Source organism: Pelophylax lessonae (genome assembly GCF_965119305.1).
Source record: "Pelophylax lessonae genome assembly, chromosome: 6".
Lineage (NCBI taxonomy): Eukaryota > Metazoa > Chordata > Amphibia > Anura > Ranidae > Pelophylax > Pelophylax lessonae.
In genome coordinates, this window is record NC_138773.1 from 211,186,983 (window position 1) to 211,205,005 (window position 18,023).

The 18,023-nt window shown below is 40.1% G+C and overlaps 1 protein-coding gene across 4 annotated transcripts in view; it reads right to left on the reverse strand.

Moving 5' to 3' along the window:
* Positions 1–18,023, reverse strand: part of SATB2 (SATB homeobox 2) — a 289,250-nt gene that overhangs the window by 100,993 nt on the left and 170,234 nt on the right. For 2 of the 4 annotated variants that reach the window (XM_082261096.1, XM_082261095.1), the window contains 2 exons: positions 17,343–17,809; positions 8,835–8,930 (listed from right to left, as the gene is read on the reverse strand). In XM_082261096.1, coding sequence (XP_082117222.1) covers positions 8,835–8,930; positions 17,343–17,809 — 563 coding nt within the window. The remainder of the gene's footprint in view (positions 1–8,834; positions 8,931–17,342; positions 17,810–18,023) is intronic. The other 2 variants (XM_082261098.1, XM_082261097.1) reach the window with 1 other exon arrangement.

Genomic DNA, 18,023 nt, shown 5'->3' on the forward strand with positions numbered 1-18,023 from the left:
CTTCCCATTCCCATTGCCATTATATATCAATTGTTCCCTTTTCCTTTTGTAATCTTTGCTTCTTCCCCCCTCTTTTTTTTGAGAAACACATAATAAACTAAATGATTTTATACAATTTTTTGTATTTATTGGTCTCAGAGGGTACCTATAAAGTCCCGACTTTTGCCCCACATTCTTCTCCATTTTTTGCTACTATTGGGATGTGGTACCTTTAACTTGTTCTCTAGTCCATATGAATGAGCCATTCCCCTAGTGGTGTCTCTGGGGTGCGATTTGAGACATGGATCTGTATGGCTCAAGTCGCACCACATTCGCACCAAATTCGTGCAGGAAACGTTATTTTTGTCTGCACCAGAATTGGATCACATGGGTGTTCTGATTCTGCAAATCGCACTACGTTTTGAAAAATGATTTTGGGGTGTTGTTAACTTTACATACACTCCGCAATGGGTTCGCATGAACGGGTTGCGATTTTGATGCAGTGCAAAATCCGCTGCAAATTTGCTGTGATTTCGCATCGCATCAAGTGTGAGCCGAGGCTTACAGTGCTATCATCCACATACAGAAATAGAAGAGCCAATGTAAATTAAACATGTGTTTCTAGTATCACTTTAAGGTTGGTGTTTTTTGCTATCACAGTGAAAACTAATAGCTATAATATGTCCAAACAGAGGTGAGACAGCAAAAAGAAGCAATAAAGACTGCAGGTAAAATGAAAAATACAAAGGCAGGAACTCTTTATAGAATGAGACTATAAGTCTGCAATAAAAAATACCAGAAATCAGACTGTGGGATTTTTCTATTTAGCAGCCAAAAGTCACACATAAGTCATACAAGCTTTAAATGTAGGGCATAAAAATATTCCTTCAGATACATATTATCAATTAAATACAGCTATCATTTTCTAGTATTTATTACCCCAATGTAAATACTAATTGATCTACCCTGGTTTGCACTTTCAAACGTTTGCACACAATAGGATGCTTGTGAATTCATATGGTTTTAGAAACATGTTGATCTAATAAAATATATGTGAAGCCACAAAGTGTTGAGCTGTACACAGCTACTAGGCTGGCACCTCTACCATTAGATAGAGCAGCTGGAAATCACGATGGGGAAGAATTAACACTGCTCCCCACCCCAATGAGTAATCTGACCATAAATCACATCTGTCAAGATTGAAGACTTCAACTATTCTACAAAGGCTAATTTGCTTTCATGATATTGTCTAAACTCCCGCGATAATGATAACCAAACATGGAACCCACACGAAGCCCTGTAATTATGACAAGGTAGCTATAAACAAAGCATTGTCCCGGAAAGACTTCTCTGTGCTGTTTAGTTCAATTAGCAAAGTTTGACATGAGCTTTAATTATGACGTATGGGCTATGTAAGCTATCAAATATTCTATACTGAAATGGAGAGAGTATTGGAAAGTAAAACTCATTCACATGTCAATCTCACAGTCAACTGTCTTGTGAGTTGTACTCTAATTAGTATCAGTACTCTTGAAAAGCTGTAAATGATCAATGTTTCAAATTAAGACAGTAGATCCTTTTGATAGGAATCACAGCTACAGAGATGGAAATTAACTGTTTATTGTTCAAGTATATACATGTTTTGAAAATGTAGGCAAAATCACTTTAAGTTATTCTTTTCATTCCACTAGGCCCTGGTGACCAATGCATGGACCACAGGCTGCATGTGGTCTGCCATTGTGTGGCTTGCTGGGTGTTCAGCACCAGGGAAAAAATCACACACAAGTGCAGATTACAATGTGACTGCTACATCCAAGTACCATTGTAGGTAAGGCTGCCAGTGTGTGAGTCCAATCCTGTGGCATTATTGCACTTCCTGTCATTATGGTAGTGAACACAGAGCTGCACAAGTCAGCAATAGAGCAGTATTAGAAGTGGTCTGCTGCTGCAGATCTGAATGAGGGGCTAGATCAGGTCCCCACTAACCAGATCCAGATCTTCCCATTAAGAAAGATCCCTTAAAAAAATCTCTCCATATTAATGTCTATGTCCCAGCAATTATTTTGGGTGCTGTGGATGGCATGTGCAGTTACTGTGTGAGTGTCAAGCACATAATTCACTTTAGGCTCCATTCACACTAGAGCGACTTGTCAGACGACTTGTCAGCCTGACAAGTCGCGATCCCTCGCGGTCCAGCGACTGCTACAGGCCCTGTTCTAATAGGAGCGACACAAGTTGCTCCGACTTAGAAAAAGGGTCCTGTACTACTTCGGGGCGACCTCGGGGCGACTTGCATAGACATTCATTATATGAAGTCCGTGCAAGTTGCGCCGAAGTCGTGGTGCACGGGACTTCACAAGTCGCCCCCCGAAGTAGTACAGAGTCGTGCCGCTGCAGTGTGAATGGGCTCTTAAGGTCATCACAGAGGACAAGGGGGCACTCTTTATGTTTGGAGGAAAGGAGATTTAATCTCCAAATATGGAAAGACTTCTTCACAGTAAAAGCTGTGAAAGTACATTCCCTCAAGAGCTGGTTCTTGCCAGCTCAGTAGATTGTTTTAATGCCTGGATTCTTTCCTAAATGCACAAAAATTAACTGGATACTAATATTTATATAGAATATCAGATTGCCTTTTGGGGTATCAGGAAGGAATTTTTCTTCTTCAGTTGCAGCAAATTGGTTTTATGCTTTGTTTGTTTTTGTTTTTTTGCCTTCCTCTGGATCAACTGTGGGTATAGGATAGCGTTTTTCTATTTTAGTGTGTTGGTTTGCTTTCTTTTATTTATTTTTTTTTTCTCTATGCATTATGCATCAATGCATTCTATGCATCAGGGTAAAAAAACCTTCTGAAAGCAATTACTACTAAATACTTTCCTGAACCCAATCTCGATCCAGCGATGTGCACAAGAGCAGAAGCTCTCTTGGCTCTCTCCTCTCTGGCTCCTGTTGCTGTCCATCACAACCAGTGAGTAGAGAGTAGGGCCGAGCCCTATTCTGCATGCCATATGAACACACGGAGCTGGCTTGCAAGCGAGCATGCATGAGTGCCACCATAGCTTGCTATGGGGGGGCACTCTGCAAGGGGGGGGGCTGAAAAGTTGTCCAAAACCACTGGACTAAACAGGTTAGTATAAGATGTTTGTTATTTAAAAAAAAAAAAAATTAAAAACTGTGCCTTTAGAATCACTTTAAGTAAGAGATTCTATTGTGTAACACTCTGGACATTTCGGGTGCTGTATTTGAGGCCCTCTATTTACTGAGTTGACCACCACTGCTCTAGGCTATTGTTGGTTTTCACAGGGAGGTCGGACTAGTGGTTTATTAGAGGGGCAAACTGAAAAATAGCCCCTCTCTCATGATTTATTTACAGCAAATGTTGGTGTGGGTCCATTTAAGCTAGCTATTACACATTAAATCTTCTGGTACTTTAAACAGTCTTTCCAAGTATAGCATTGAGGACAGTAAACTTGATATGGAGAATGATCTAGGTATAAGTAAAGATTACAATTAAAGAAGACCCCAATCAAGATTATTTTTTTGTTTTGGATGGAACTGTGAACAATTTCTGTCTGCCCCACACAAGAAATGGAGGTGGAGTTCTCATCCAGAAAATAAAAAAAAATAAATAAATAAAATTACAGAAGTCAGCAAAAACATTTCAGAAATTCTAACTTTTAATGTTCTGCTAAAAAAATATGTTTCTTGTTTTATCTGCACAGAAGTATTACAAATGTTATCTTTCTCGTCCACTGAAAAATCTCTAAGCTTGTTTGGTGAAGCCAAATGATGGTCCACTTTGCCAACCAATTTACAGAGAAATCTGAAGGATTGGTTTACATCTCCATTAATGTAAAAAACCCCTTTTGACAGATTTTTTTTTTTTTGCAACCAAAATTACTTTTGATCATGATTCCTATCCCTTAAAGTGTATGCCTATGCAAAATAAAGACAGCAATCAGCAGTACATCTTGAAAATACCTGCAATTAATGTTTCAGGTATAGAAAAATACCTGGTGATTCTACCAGAAATCCAAACTAACTTTATGCTGTTGGGTGACAATGCAGCTTCTACTGAACTAAAATCCACTGTCACCCCTGCTTGCTGGACTACAGATCTCTGCCTATCCCAACCCTCTCTGTCTACTCCACATGCATACACTAATTTCTTTCTCTGCTGCCTTGACTTCCAAGACCCTGCCCCTGTGTAGGGAGAGGGCTCCCGGGAAATGAAGCTCCGAAGTTCATCAGGAAATTACTTAGTACACACTGCTGATGATATCACACAAAGGTTTTTGCTACAGGAACAGGGTAAAAAATGCCAGAACAAGGTTTAGGGGTAAATGTGGGTCATGACTATAAAAATCCTATTGCTGTTAAATTTCTAATTGTTCTTGTTGTTATTATTATTATACACAATTAATAAAGGTTTACCCTGGTACAAACTAAATCAAATGGAGACAAAATAGTAACATGTGATTTACTAAAAATGTGATCTTCTAAGAGAATAGCTGTTACAAAAACATTATTCTTGCTGTTAATATAGTCTTTTTATCATTGCAGCACTATAGTTATTCAACCAATTAGCACACAGCTCTATCTGTCTTTCTGTGACCGAACCAACCCATTGGAATTTAGACTATTTGCAAGTGGACAGAGCCAAATGTAAATTGGATGGAAGACACAAGTGTCCTTCTCAAGAGAACTCTGATTCCTGGCCAGCTTCTCCTGTCTGGCAACCTGACCGTTCCATTCATTGGATTCAAGTTCCTGGGAATCTGTCTCCTTGGTGGGGGTGGAGTTCATCTTTCTTGGATTGCGGCCTGAAGAGTTTTACTAGATTTGGCTACTGTGTGAAAACATTGGCAAAGAGAGGGTTGGCTTTTGAAGTGCAGACAAATATGTGGACGACTGGGGTTTCATGATGTGCCTAACCAGGCATGAGCACAAACAGCAGCTCTAAATGATGGATTATATCTAAGGATCTTTCCTTTCATCTTGCAGGAAAAAAAAATAATTGATCACAGCATTATTAGAAATCATTGTGCGGAATGCAAAACATGTAGTATATGCTGCACTTTCTTGTGAATGTCCTGTGAATGTCTGATTATTTTCGAATTATTATTATTTTTTTTAAAGCTGTTATAAGTTTTCATTCTTTATTGTTGGGGCTCTTATTCATGCAGCCAGTGGTTTATTTTAGGTGTATAGTTAGGTGTGGTAGAGGCAGCATTACCTGTTAAGAATAGTGGTCACCCTAGCTAGCGAGACAATTAATCAGTCTCCTTAATGCCCTACACACTCCTCTTTCCTGCACTGCTAAAAGCTGAGGATCAGGGCACCCAGAGAAATGACTCGGACTACAGCATGGGATTTCTATGGACATAAGAGAGGAAATAGAAAAAAAAAAATACTGGGGACTGCAGAGAAATAGGAGAACTGTCAAAAAGTCAGGTTTGCATAATGCCAAGCGGTGCTGCATGTGGTAATATTAAAGCTCAACTCCATCCATTTTTGCTTAAAGGAGATGTATAGCCAAAGCTTTTTTGGCTATACTTCTAATGATCACAGAAGTGCAGTTCGACGTCACAGAGTCTGTCCAGGCTCTGAAAGGATCCCGACCATATGGTCGAGATCCACACAGATGCCTGGACTGGCTGCTGGCTCAAACTCTTAATCTCTCGCCCCCTGCACAGTCTAGAGCTCCAGTGAGCACTGAAGGGGCAGAGCAGAGAGTCAGTGACTGACAGTTACTGGCTCCCTGCAGCCTGAAGACTGAGAGCTGAGCGATCAGGGGTGTTTGATCACCCAGTTCTCAGTCTTAGAGCCAGTGGAGGACAGGTGCAGTATCGGATCAATGCTGCATTCACCTAGGTAAGTATAATATATACATATTTTTTTAAACCCATACTTCTCTTTTAATTAGGAGATTGGCTAGAATCTCTCTCAGCATTTACTGCTGCCTGTTTCTCTATCCCGGAAATTACCCCTTTTATTCTGCTTAGGTAGTAGGTGTCAAACAGAAAGTAAGGAGAAATTTCCCCAGTAAATACACAGACAGCATTTAAATCTTAGTAGAATTTTTTGTCCTTCCCCAATATATGCAAGACAACAGGTTTTGAATGAAGTTGGTCTTTGGCATCCCTAATGAGTACATAAACTGGATCTTTAGTACAGAAATGGTGGATGATCTGCAGTTCTTAGTTTCATTTACTTTGCAGATGATTACTAAATATATAGTTAAATGTATGACATTATGGCGATACAATACATAAGGTTACTTCAGGCTACATTCACACCTGAGCGTAGCGTTTTCGCGTGTTTTTTACCACGATTTTACCGCGATTTTTACCGCGATTTTTACCGCGATTTACAGGCGTTTTTACAGGCGTTTTTTGTGTAGGCGTTTTTAGATTGAATAGAAACAAATGGAAAACGCCTGTAATCTGCCCAAAAAGAAGCTCATGTACTTTTTTGAGCGTTGGGCGTTTTGCTTACAGCGTCAAAACGCTCAGATGTGAACAGGGTCCATTGAAATGAATAGGATTTGTCTTGTTGGGCGTTTTAAGAGCTGATCCTAGAGCAGAAAAACTCCCCAAAAACGCCCCAAAACGCCTAGATGTGAACGGAGCCTCATTGTAGACATAAGCACAGTACAGAGTCGGCTATCTACTGTTGTTGACAGCGGGCAAACAGTGTTGTGACATACAGCCCAATAACAAGGGCAATAGTGATACAGTCATGATTCAGTTAAAATCTAGATGTCCAATTACCTCTTTTAAAGGGGTTGTAAACCCTTACATATACCCAGTGAAGTGACATGCCTCAGGTGATACACAGAGGTGGAACAAATCCTCCTACATAAGTTATATCTGCAGCCCTCTCTTCTCTACATCAGTACAAAGTGCAGAATTTAGACCGCTTGTCTGTGCTTTCACAAAGCAGGGGATGGGGAGCTAAAGTTACACTCTGCAAAGCTCAGTGAGAGGAACTCTAATAGCTGATTGGAGGGAAGGGGCAATGCCCCACCCCCTGCACACAGAACACAGGAACAAAGCTGAGGCTGTCAATCACAGGCTGTGTGCTGGAGGCTGTGTCCCCTGTCACCTTTTTACCTCTTAGTGTTAGGAAAATTTGTAAGAAGTAGGGGAAAGAGGCAGCAGGGAGAAATGATACGTATTGCTCTGGATTGAGACAAGTAGACATTATGGAGGGATATTCTTTGTTCATATTTCATGTCAGGGGTTTACAACCACTTTATATGGTATGCATTTAAGTGACAAAAATTTACAGCTAGCCAGCACTTATACATTGTCTGTAACATTTGGATAAGAAGCAGAGATCTTCCTTACATACATTTTTTTGAATAGTGAAGCTGCATTGTCACACCCAGACTCCTCTGTAGTGGTCCAAAACTTATCTACGATTACTTAAGGTATATGAGAACCCTTACCTTGTAAAACAACCCATTCAGTTTAAAATAGAATGAAAGACCACATGTTTGTGTATATATATAAAAAATATGTAATAACATTATTTCTCTTCTTTTACTAAGGGATCCCATAATCTTTATTCTCAGCTATATAAGGGGCTGGGGGGGGGGGGGGGGAGAAACAGTAGACTGATCTTCGCAGTAAATAAATGAGCAGGGGAGTGGCGTGTCCCCACAAATATTGGCCGCTGGAGGACAGGCAGACTGTGCTCCCAGCACATCCAGAAACCTGACAAAATGCTGATATGGAGATGCTCTCATGCCTAACATGGTCATTTTGAAATAGGAAAGCAGAAGAATTAGCAGGATCACCAGGTATTTCACACAAAGGAAGCAAGACAAAGAGAACGGGATACTTTTTAACATAAGTTCAATGGTACAACAGACACATATTGGGAATATGAAATGCTGGGGTAACATATTCTTTAAACTGAGACATGCAGTAATACAAAATTAGGAGCATCTCATCTGGAGTAAGTCCCTAAGTTTTTAAAAACAGAAGCACTTAAGAAGGGCAAAAATTAATACATAAAAAATAGAAAGTAACAGCTGTCTGGATCAGTTTAAAACTAGTACACGAAATATGCTTTTTTGCTATTCCATATGCCATTTAAGCTCTATCAATGCCCATCAAAACCTATTTTTATGGAGGGATTACAATATACCCTAAGTGTGTACAGCTTACTGCCCCCCCCCCCCAACACCTCAAAATCACATTAATGGTACTTCGTTCTGCTTCTTTAATCATGTTGTCTCCCCTTGCCTTCTTGCTGGGCAATGAGGGAGTAGTAGTGTATTGGTACTCTATGTCCTACGCATATTTAGGAAAACAAGCATTGGGCAACATAGTCCTGATTGGCTGCCCCTCCTTCAGCTACTGTGCAGGGCATTACAGGAAGCTAATATGTGAAGGGATTTGGGTACATATGCTGGTTGTACATTATACACAAATACATTCAGGGGCTATTTACACCTGTGCATTGAGGTAACACGCATTACATGTGTTACTATGTCCAATGGCAATGCACCATAGAGTATGCTGCACTACAAATTTTTGGTGACATATCCAATTTTTGGGATGTTTTGGTCTACAGAAGCCCATTATTTTTAACACTCTACTTTAACACAACACACAATATAAGCAGAATATAACACGGGTTAACATACCTGAAAGCTGTAAAAGGGTTCCTAATCATTTTTAATCTAAGTATAATGGAATAGTGTGTGTTTTTTTATATTTTCCTTGAATCCCTCTTTAACATTGCTTTTTGCCATTCGTTGTATATAAATGTGACTTAAAATGTTACTAAACCCACAACAGTAAAATCAGTCTGTATATGCAGTAAAGCATGCTTGGTATACTCACTGTGGAACCTAAGGGGTTAATCCTCTGCATTGTGTAAAAATGCTGTTTGATCCTGTCTTCTCTGATCCTCCCCTTCTTCCACTGTCCCCAATCCATCTGCTGATAGAATAGAGCCTTAGGGGGCACTCTGCACATGCTCAGTTAGGTGTGTATTGCTAGAGAATTTTTGGGGGTTTTGTTTTTTGGGAGGGTGCATGTGATCAGCACAGGGCAAATCAGCTCTGTTCAGACAGAACTTCAGGGGTCCTGCAGCCACATAGGACAGTCAGAGCAGAATGAAAACTCCTCCTAAAAGGTTTAACCAGAAACTGATAGAAGTCATAAGACGTCACAAGGTGGCTATATACTGCTGATGAGAAAAGGTAGCATTTTACATTTACTAAAATATTTGCATTTCTGCATGTTCTGTGTACTGTGGGAGACCAGATATAGTGAATGCAGGGTCCTGGGTTTAGTAACACTTTAAATTGAGCTGTAAAACATCAGTGGTCACAAGAAAACCAGAAGAAAGCACAACAAATAAACCTAGGTAAATGTTCAGCTGTTTGAGCAAGCATAAGGCAAATATAAAATAAAATAATTTTTTTGCAGAAATTAAAATCAGTTATTCTTTTTCCTATATTAAAATTTTTAGTCAGTTTTATGTTACGATATAGACATATTGAAAGAGTAAAAAAGAAAACATTTATTCTACTGTATGTTTCATATTTCCCATCAGCATCGGAACTTTGCACAATTTAATTGTAACAATGAAGGGCTGTACAGGTTCCAATAAATATGTCCATGCTGTTTGTTTCTGGGTGGAATTGTTTAGATGTCACTAATACACCAGTCAACAAAGCAGGATCAGAAAATACAAGCCCCTATGAACTCCAAAAAGCTGTCCCTGTCCTTATTATTCACGTGGCAGAAGACAGAAACCTAAGAATGCCTATATGTTTCATTTCAGGCAGAAAGATGTCTGTAGGCAAAGAAATAGCAATATGATCAGCGACTGATATACCATTTTGCAAATAACTCCATAAAATGCTCCTGCAAAACTGAGCTTATGGCTGGCTTTACATGATTAGACAAGCAAAGGTAAAATATAAGCTACCACTATGTAAAAATAGGTTGTCACCCCCCCCCCCCCCCATAAATATGCATGTAAAAGATGAGTACATCTGTACAAATGCTAAAATTTACATCTCTAATAGATCTATGTACTGCTTTTTCTTCTAAAGTATGCTCCTACCTAGCCGTTTTAGGCTAGCTAAAGACAAGGTGACTGCTGGGATAATCTAATTATGGCATATTATGTGCGCCATGTTAGAATGCACAAGCTTACTGGGCAACAGATTAGTATGGATGTCACACCACTTACTCAAACTCAATCTTTCTGAAACTGAGTTCGTAATATTTTCTCCTCCCTGATCCCCTCCCTATGACTTTACCATTGAGATCAACAGGACAGCCATTGGTCCCTCTGCACATGCCAGGTTGCTAGCTGCAATCCTAGACTCTGACCTCTCCTTCATCCCCCACATCCAATCACTGGCTATATCTTGCTGCCTTAACCTCCACAATATTTCCAGAATTTGCCCCTTTCTGACTAACGACACCACAAAACGCCTGCCTTGACTACTGCAACTCCCTCCTCACTGGCCTGCCTTTACAAAGGCTTTCCCCCCCCCCTTCTGTCTATTATGAATGCTGCTGCTAGGTGTATACACCTTAATAACTAATCCATGACAGCTGCCCCTCTCTGCCAATGTCTTCACTGGCGTCCACTAGTCCAAAGTATAACATTTAAAATACTAATCACCCCGTAAAAAAACATCCACAAGATCGCCCCATGTTTTATTACCAACCTCATCTTCAGATATTGCCCACATCGCCCTCTTCGCTCTTCCCATGGAAGTCTTGCTCTCTAGCTCCCTAGTTACCTCCTCCAACGCCCACCTCCAAAACTTTTCCAGAACCTCTCCCATCCTCTGAAACTCCCTACACAATATGCCCAGTCAGCTCCGACCCTGTCAGCCTTTAGGCGATCCTTAAAAACACATTTAATCAGGGAAGCCTACCTTACCTCCACCTAAAAGGCCATACTTCAGTCACCTCCACCAGATCATCCCCTACAGCTATTACCTTTTTTTCCATCTTTCTCTCCCTTTACATTGTAAGCTCCATGAGCAGGGCTCTCCCATTCCTTCTGTATTGAACTGTATTGTAAGTGTGTACCATCCCCTTTATATTGTAAGGAGCTGTGCAAACTGTTGGTGCTATATAAATCCTGTATAATAATAATAATGCACATATACAGTATGTTATACATCATTTGTGCTTTAATGCAGTTTAGACTGCAGTTATGTCTGTCATGGAGGTCAGCACTCATGTCTTGCAGCTTTGAACTCCTGGATACAATTCCCATAAAGCCTCGTACACACGATAAGATTATCGAACGATCTGTCATCCGTTTTTTGTGGTATGATAGTCTGATGTGGAAAGTGAAGAGGTTATTTTCATACGGATTTTCCCGTATGACAGAATTCTACTTCAGAAGTGATGTCATGTGTTGGATTGCTTTCTATGTGTTCTTTCATCTCTGAGCATGCCTAGTCTTGCTCATAAGATTTTTCCCCGTCGAAATCTGTACTAATGAGACGAAAATCGGACGTGTGTTGACGGAGGACAAAAATTGTAATGCCTGCACATCAGGATTTTGTCAGCCGAAAAGTCGGAGTCGGCTGTCAAAAGCACCATACTAACAATCCGAAGATCGGCAGATCGGTTGTCGGACGAATTTTCCCTTCCAAATGTTTTTATCGTGTGTACGGGGCTTAAGGATCACTGTCTGCAAGGTGTATGAATTTTCGTCCTGAGCTTGTGTGAGATTCTTTATGATAGTTTATTTCCTCAATCCATAAACCTAACTGACATTTGTGTTTTCAAATGTATTTATATGACACTGGTGGGGACATTAGATTGTGGGCTTGTAGTTCGGTGGGTCTGTACAGGAGGAGCCTACAGGGGTAGCTGAGTCGTTGTTTGTCACATCTTCCATGTTTCCCACCAACTCGTTGGGTGCCAAATACTGAGCCACAGGTGAGGCCTTCCCTGCATGAGTTCTTCTGGGCTGTGTTAGGCACTTTGTTACAGGGTTACTTTACTGGTTTGAGTAAGCGCTGACTTTAGTGCGAAACACATTACCTTTTATGTTCCTGTCATACCTGTGATGTGATTTTAATGCTTCAATAAAGTTACCAAGGAGTGCAGCAATATTACAGATTTTGCATGTCCCTTACTTTACTGCACACATGGGGTACCTTTGTCTTTGTGCCATTTTTAACAATGCCTAAGAACCAAGCTGAGGTTGGGGGAATACTCAACCTTAAGGCAGACGTCAACTCTTAGAGATGAACATACACCATGTATATTGCACTGCAGCTGTTCTCCAGTTAACTCTTGATTCTCTGTGACAATATACACCTTCTCTGTAATCTGCATTTTGGAGGGACACGCTGAGCCAATGTCCACATCCACCTGTCTGGCGTTTCCACTACTATTCCCTTGTAGCAGGCTTTACAGGTGCATTCACTTAAAGTAGAACTATGGGCAAAGCTTTTTTTTTCACTTTGGATAGAGCAAGGGAGGGTTATAACCCCTGTCAGATTTTTTTGCCATCTGTGTCCCATTGCAGAGATTTCCCTTCACTTCTTGTTCCATAGCTAGAAAACAGAAAGTGAGAGGAAAATCCTGCAAATTAAGGGAATTTTTTGGGGACCCCCAGGCCACCAAAACTGGTGTCCTCCTTGGAAGATTTCCCCTCAATTACTTTTCTGGGAAAATGTGTGTTATAAAAGTGCAGCGCTATGAAAAACAATTTAATGTAAATACACCAATACATCTCAAAAACTAGCACATATCATACAAATGATTAGTGTATACTGATACTGCATTAAAGTGCAAACTGCATGTGGTAATACAACTATATATAACTGTGAAAGTCCAACTGATAATCACAAAAAGTCCAATTGTGAAATCCCGGTGCATAATTATGGATGGCAGCCACAACGATCCATATACAAATCACCCAATCGTGAGTGTCCCCCACCAAGAAGGTATTGCACTTACCGGAAATTAATGGACTCCACCAGTGACACCAGTGGCACTGAGTCAAATGAGTTGGTATGTATATCTTTCGGGAGAAGGTTTAAAGGGAGGCTAAAAGGGTCTCACATCAACCTTGTGGCAGGGTCACCACTCTCTTAGTTACACTGTATTGATCCAAAGAACCATAAAGACACAAAAGCATCCACATAGTGTAAAACTACAATAGTATGATTTATTTTAAAAGGTAGAACCCAAACATTACAGGAAGTTAAAACGCTTGTAAAAATATCCAGCAGGAATAGTACATGAACATGTAGCATGCAATGGCCGCTGTACCTTCCCATCAGCTCTGATGCTTGACCAACATGGCACTATGTTGGTCAAGGCATCAGGATCTGATCTGAAGGTACAACAGGCCCCTCTGGTATTTATTTGCAATATATATGCGCAATGACCAGCATGGACCATCACCCCAGATGATGTCTAAGTAGACGAAACGTGTTGGGTCGAGTCCTATCCAGGCCATTGCATGCTACATGTACATGTCCATGTACTATTCCTGTTAGATATTTTAACAGGCGTTTTAACTTCTAATGTTATGTAAGTGTTCTACCTTTCAAAATAAACCTTTTAAACCTTCTCCTGGGAGATATACATACCAGCTTTTCTGACTCAGTGCCACTGGTGTCTCAGTCCACGAATTCTGGTAAGATCAATACCTTCTTGGTGGGAGACATTCACGACTGGGTGATTTGTATATGGATCGTTGTGACTGCATCCATAATTATTTGCATTGCACCAGGATTTAACAATTGGACCTTTTATTATTATCAGTTGGACTTTCACAGATATATATAATTGTAATACCACATGCACATTGCACTTTAATGTTGTATCAGTATACACTAATCATGTGTATGATATGTGCTAGTTTTTGATATGTATTGGTGTACACTAAATTGTTTTTCATAGCGTTGCACTACTCTAACACCTATTTTCCTTGCACAATGGTTTGTCAATTGTAGGGCTAGCAGCTACAAATCTTTAAACTAGTTTTGCACAGTATTTCTCACAACAGATCATTACTTTTCCTGGGACAACCCAAAATGTGGTATTTTCTTTTACTTTCACTTTCAATGATGATGGTAAACAGGACAAATAGAGAGGGGGGATCTCCTTAAGGGGGGCACAGACAGCAGTACAAACAGACACACTTTTTATTCCCTCTCCACTAAAAAAAAAGTTTTGCCTTTAGTTATACTTTAACACTTGAACTTGTGTACCTCTGTACAGGATGGGAAACCTTCTTGGTGCAATCCACCCCCGTAGCCATGGTAGACAGACCACTGGTGGAAGGAGTGCGGAAACATCTCCCTCGCTGCTAGAGGCTGTCCCACCTATAACAGAAACAAGCCATCAACAGGCCACTGTAAAACTTCTGTTACATCTGGGTAATCACTTGTCTCTTCACACTACTCCATTCCACACAGATGTCTTCATACCCCACTGTGAACCACTGGTTAACTTTGTGTGTCGGTTACTTACAATACACCCCTTTCACTAACTTCAGACCAGGCAGGGACAGAGTTTTAAACGCTTTACTTGGTAAAAGTGCAAAAATTAGCATTTCACAGTCCAACAGGCAAGACATGATACTTCCAAGATCCCTAACTAACACTACAGGTGAAGTCTTGCCCTGACATACATGAAACAGGCATCGCATTGCTTCCTTACTGCCTGTCAATAGCCTCTAGAGCATAATCCGGACGTCGATTGGGCTTCAGAGGCAAGAGAGAGTAAAGCCTGATATACACTATAAGATTTTTTTTTTTTTCAACCTAGCTGGCTGAATGATAAAAAACTGACAGATCGCTGTACTAACACAAGCAATGTTAGTACAGAGATCTCCCCTGCTGTGCTATAGTTTTTGGACAGGAGGACTGCCCCCCCCCCACCAGAACACACCGGTCAGTGCTTGCAGCCAATCAGATGCTGGTTTTCCAGCATGCCCATTCAACAGAAGCCGGTCTTGCGACCTGCTTCTGTCAGACAGAGAGCTATACACACGGGCCAAAAATCACCGGTTCCTGCAGAACTGACTGTTTTCAGGATGGTTTTCGGCCTGTGTTTACCTAAAATCAAACACATCTCTAAATCTACTCTAACTGACCTCCCATTAAAAACATATTAGCAACTTTATTCGTGGCTGAAAAAAATCTTTATTTCATAGAAAGCAATCTCTCAGGAAAATATTTACCCTACTATGCATGCTGGGTTCTGTTCACTTGGAAAGCTAAGAGTGAAAATAGTTTAAAGATTTAGTTATGTAATAAAAAAGTTCACATTCAAAGAATTATTAAGTAGTGCTTTGAAGGTAAGTACCTATAAAACATTTATCTGTATGGGCTCTTTAATGAATGTGTGTGTACGGACAATATGCTGCTCAGTGCATTTATCGGTAAAAAGATTTTAACATCATGAAAAATGCACCAAAAGCTTGATTAAAATATCTCTTAATTCTCAAATTTCATTGCAAATCATATGACCTACTTGCAAATTTCCTAAAAAGCCACCTCTTCTCTTAATATGAGATTTCCCTTGGGTATTCCCATCTCTGCAGATCTGTTTGATGAAGTGAGGAGTGCAGAAAGTTCCTAATTGAGAGCATGCCATAGTCTACAGGTGTCTATGTGCTATTAAAGCTGTATTCCAGGCAAACAGCTAAATACATAAAATATATATATATATATATATATACGTTTTTTCCATTAAAGCCAGTGGGCTGAATAAAAAAAAAAAAAAAACGGACAGATCACTGAACTAACACAAGCGATGTTAGTGTGGTGATCTTCCCGTTGTGTCTTTGTGTTGTGACAGGGGGACTGACACACCTGTGTGTACTAGGCTGCAGGCTGATGGTCTTTCCACTACAGGCAATCTTTCAGAATACAAAAGCACAGTGGAAGGGGGGGGGATCCATCCATCCATGCATCCATCAACAAACATTTTTTTGTGTTGATGCAGGGATCTGTCGGTTTTTTTTTTGTTTTGTTTTTTTCGTTCAACCCTCTGGTTATACGTAAAAAATAAAATAAATATATATATATATATATATCTTAGACCAGTGCTTCGAGACCTTTTTTCAGTCAAGGCACCCTTTAAAATTATGGACAATCTTGAGGCACCCCGTTACACAATGTAAAAAATTTTATTAAATGTTCTACAGAACACAGCAATTTCTACACACGCAGGACACCCAACGTTCAAGGTTTTTTTTTTTCTTCCACAGCCAAAACACCTTTGCAAACGGGTACTGATTAGTATTTCAATGTTTCTCTTCTCCCTCAGCTTCTCACCCTCATTTAGCTAATGTGACCCCCAGTGCTAATGGAGAGGGATGGGGGAGGGGCAACCAAGTACGCTGTGCACGTGCCCAACATCAACCGATGATGTCATTGGTTTTGAGGAAGCCAGTGGTTAGAAGGTTGTAATGGTGCACAATAAAAACCTGTGGCTTTGTCTAATTTAAAGACAAACTTCATCCACCTGCTGGCTTGTACACAATTTTTGGCCAACTTTTAAGGATTTTGCTAAGGCACCCCCTGGGCACCCTGGTTGAAAAAGGCTGGCTTAAGACTTTAAACATACACTCAGGCCATTTGTTTGCTGCAGGTATAGCTATAGCTTGTTCCCATGTTTAAATGTTATGCTTAAAATTGTTTTAGCATGTAAGACTACCAATGGGTCAAGTACTGGCATGGAAATCCTAATTCTCCAATTGGTCAGAATACTAGAGATTTTACTTCCTCAAAAATATGCAGACTGTAGGGGAGATTTACCAAAACTGGAACGCTCAGAATCTGGTGCAGCTGTGCATGGTAGCCAATCAGCTTCTTACTTCAGCTTGTTCAATTAAACTTTGATAATAAAACCTGGAAGCTAATTGGGTTCTATGCAGAGATGCACCAGATTTTGTACCCTTCAGTTTTAGTAAATCTTCCCCTATATGTTACTCAATCCTATTCTATTCAGGTCCCTAGCAAAAAAACCTTGTGAGTTGCGCAGCACAGATTAAGTTATCTGGAACAAAACACCTGACTAGATAGAAAAGAAGGTAACTGAAAACACTGTATTCTCAGACTTGTATTCTCTGAAGACTGAAAGACGGTAACTACGTTTTTTTAGGTGTAAACAGCTTCTTTGAGAGAGACAATTTAATGCATATTTTGTAAACTCTTCCTGAAGTAGGGGTATCTGTGCTCCAAAGCTCACAATTTGTATTGAACTAATTAACCATACACAACGTTTGATACATATAATTTTATCTTTTTTTTAAGAAGATGTTGTGATACATTATTTAAATTAAAGAAGAGGTGTATTATAGGGCATAGTATTAGAACACTTAAAACACTTTACCTGTGTGCGGTTAAAGGCCACTCTTGCAAAGACTGCTTGAGACACACTTGCTCTTTTTAACTCATCCCGAACTTGCTGGTAGATATCTGGAGAGACTTCGACTGAAGAGTTTGTGGTCTCTATTGGCTTGACAGGTCTGGGGATTGGAGGATGATTTAGAAACTGTTGGTTGATAGCTTGAGGGTGTTGGTGTGCTAAAAGTCTGCTAACAGCTATCTGTTGGTTTATTAAATGTGCCATGGCTATTTGCTGCCGCACCAGTGAAGGACTGAGCTGAGGAGACAACAGTCCAGGGTTCATTATTGGTTGTAATGTTGGGACTTGACTTCTGATAGGAGTGCTATGGTGAAGAGGGCTGTGAGGTGCCTGTTCATTGCTTTTTCCTAAGCTTGCCAGCTGGTTGATATTGGATAAGTGTGTTGGTCGCTGACCAAGAACGCAGTAGTCTGTTAGATTGTCCCTTTCAACTGTAAAAAGAAAAACAATGATTAACATACCCAAGTTACTTGACTTGCTTGGTACTATAACAACTATAAAATAAATGATTCTGAGTAGCAGTATACATAAAGGAATCCTTTTTGGATCAGAACCATTGTTAGGTTAGCAAATGGCCACACATACTGGTACATGCCTAGATGCTGTCAAGATGTCCTGTAATTTGCCCTATAATTTGTTTTTAGA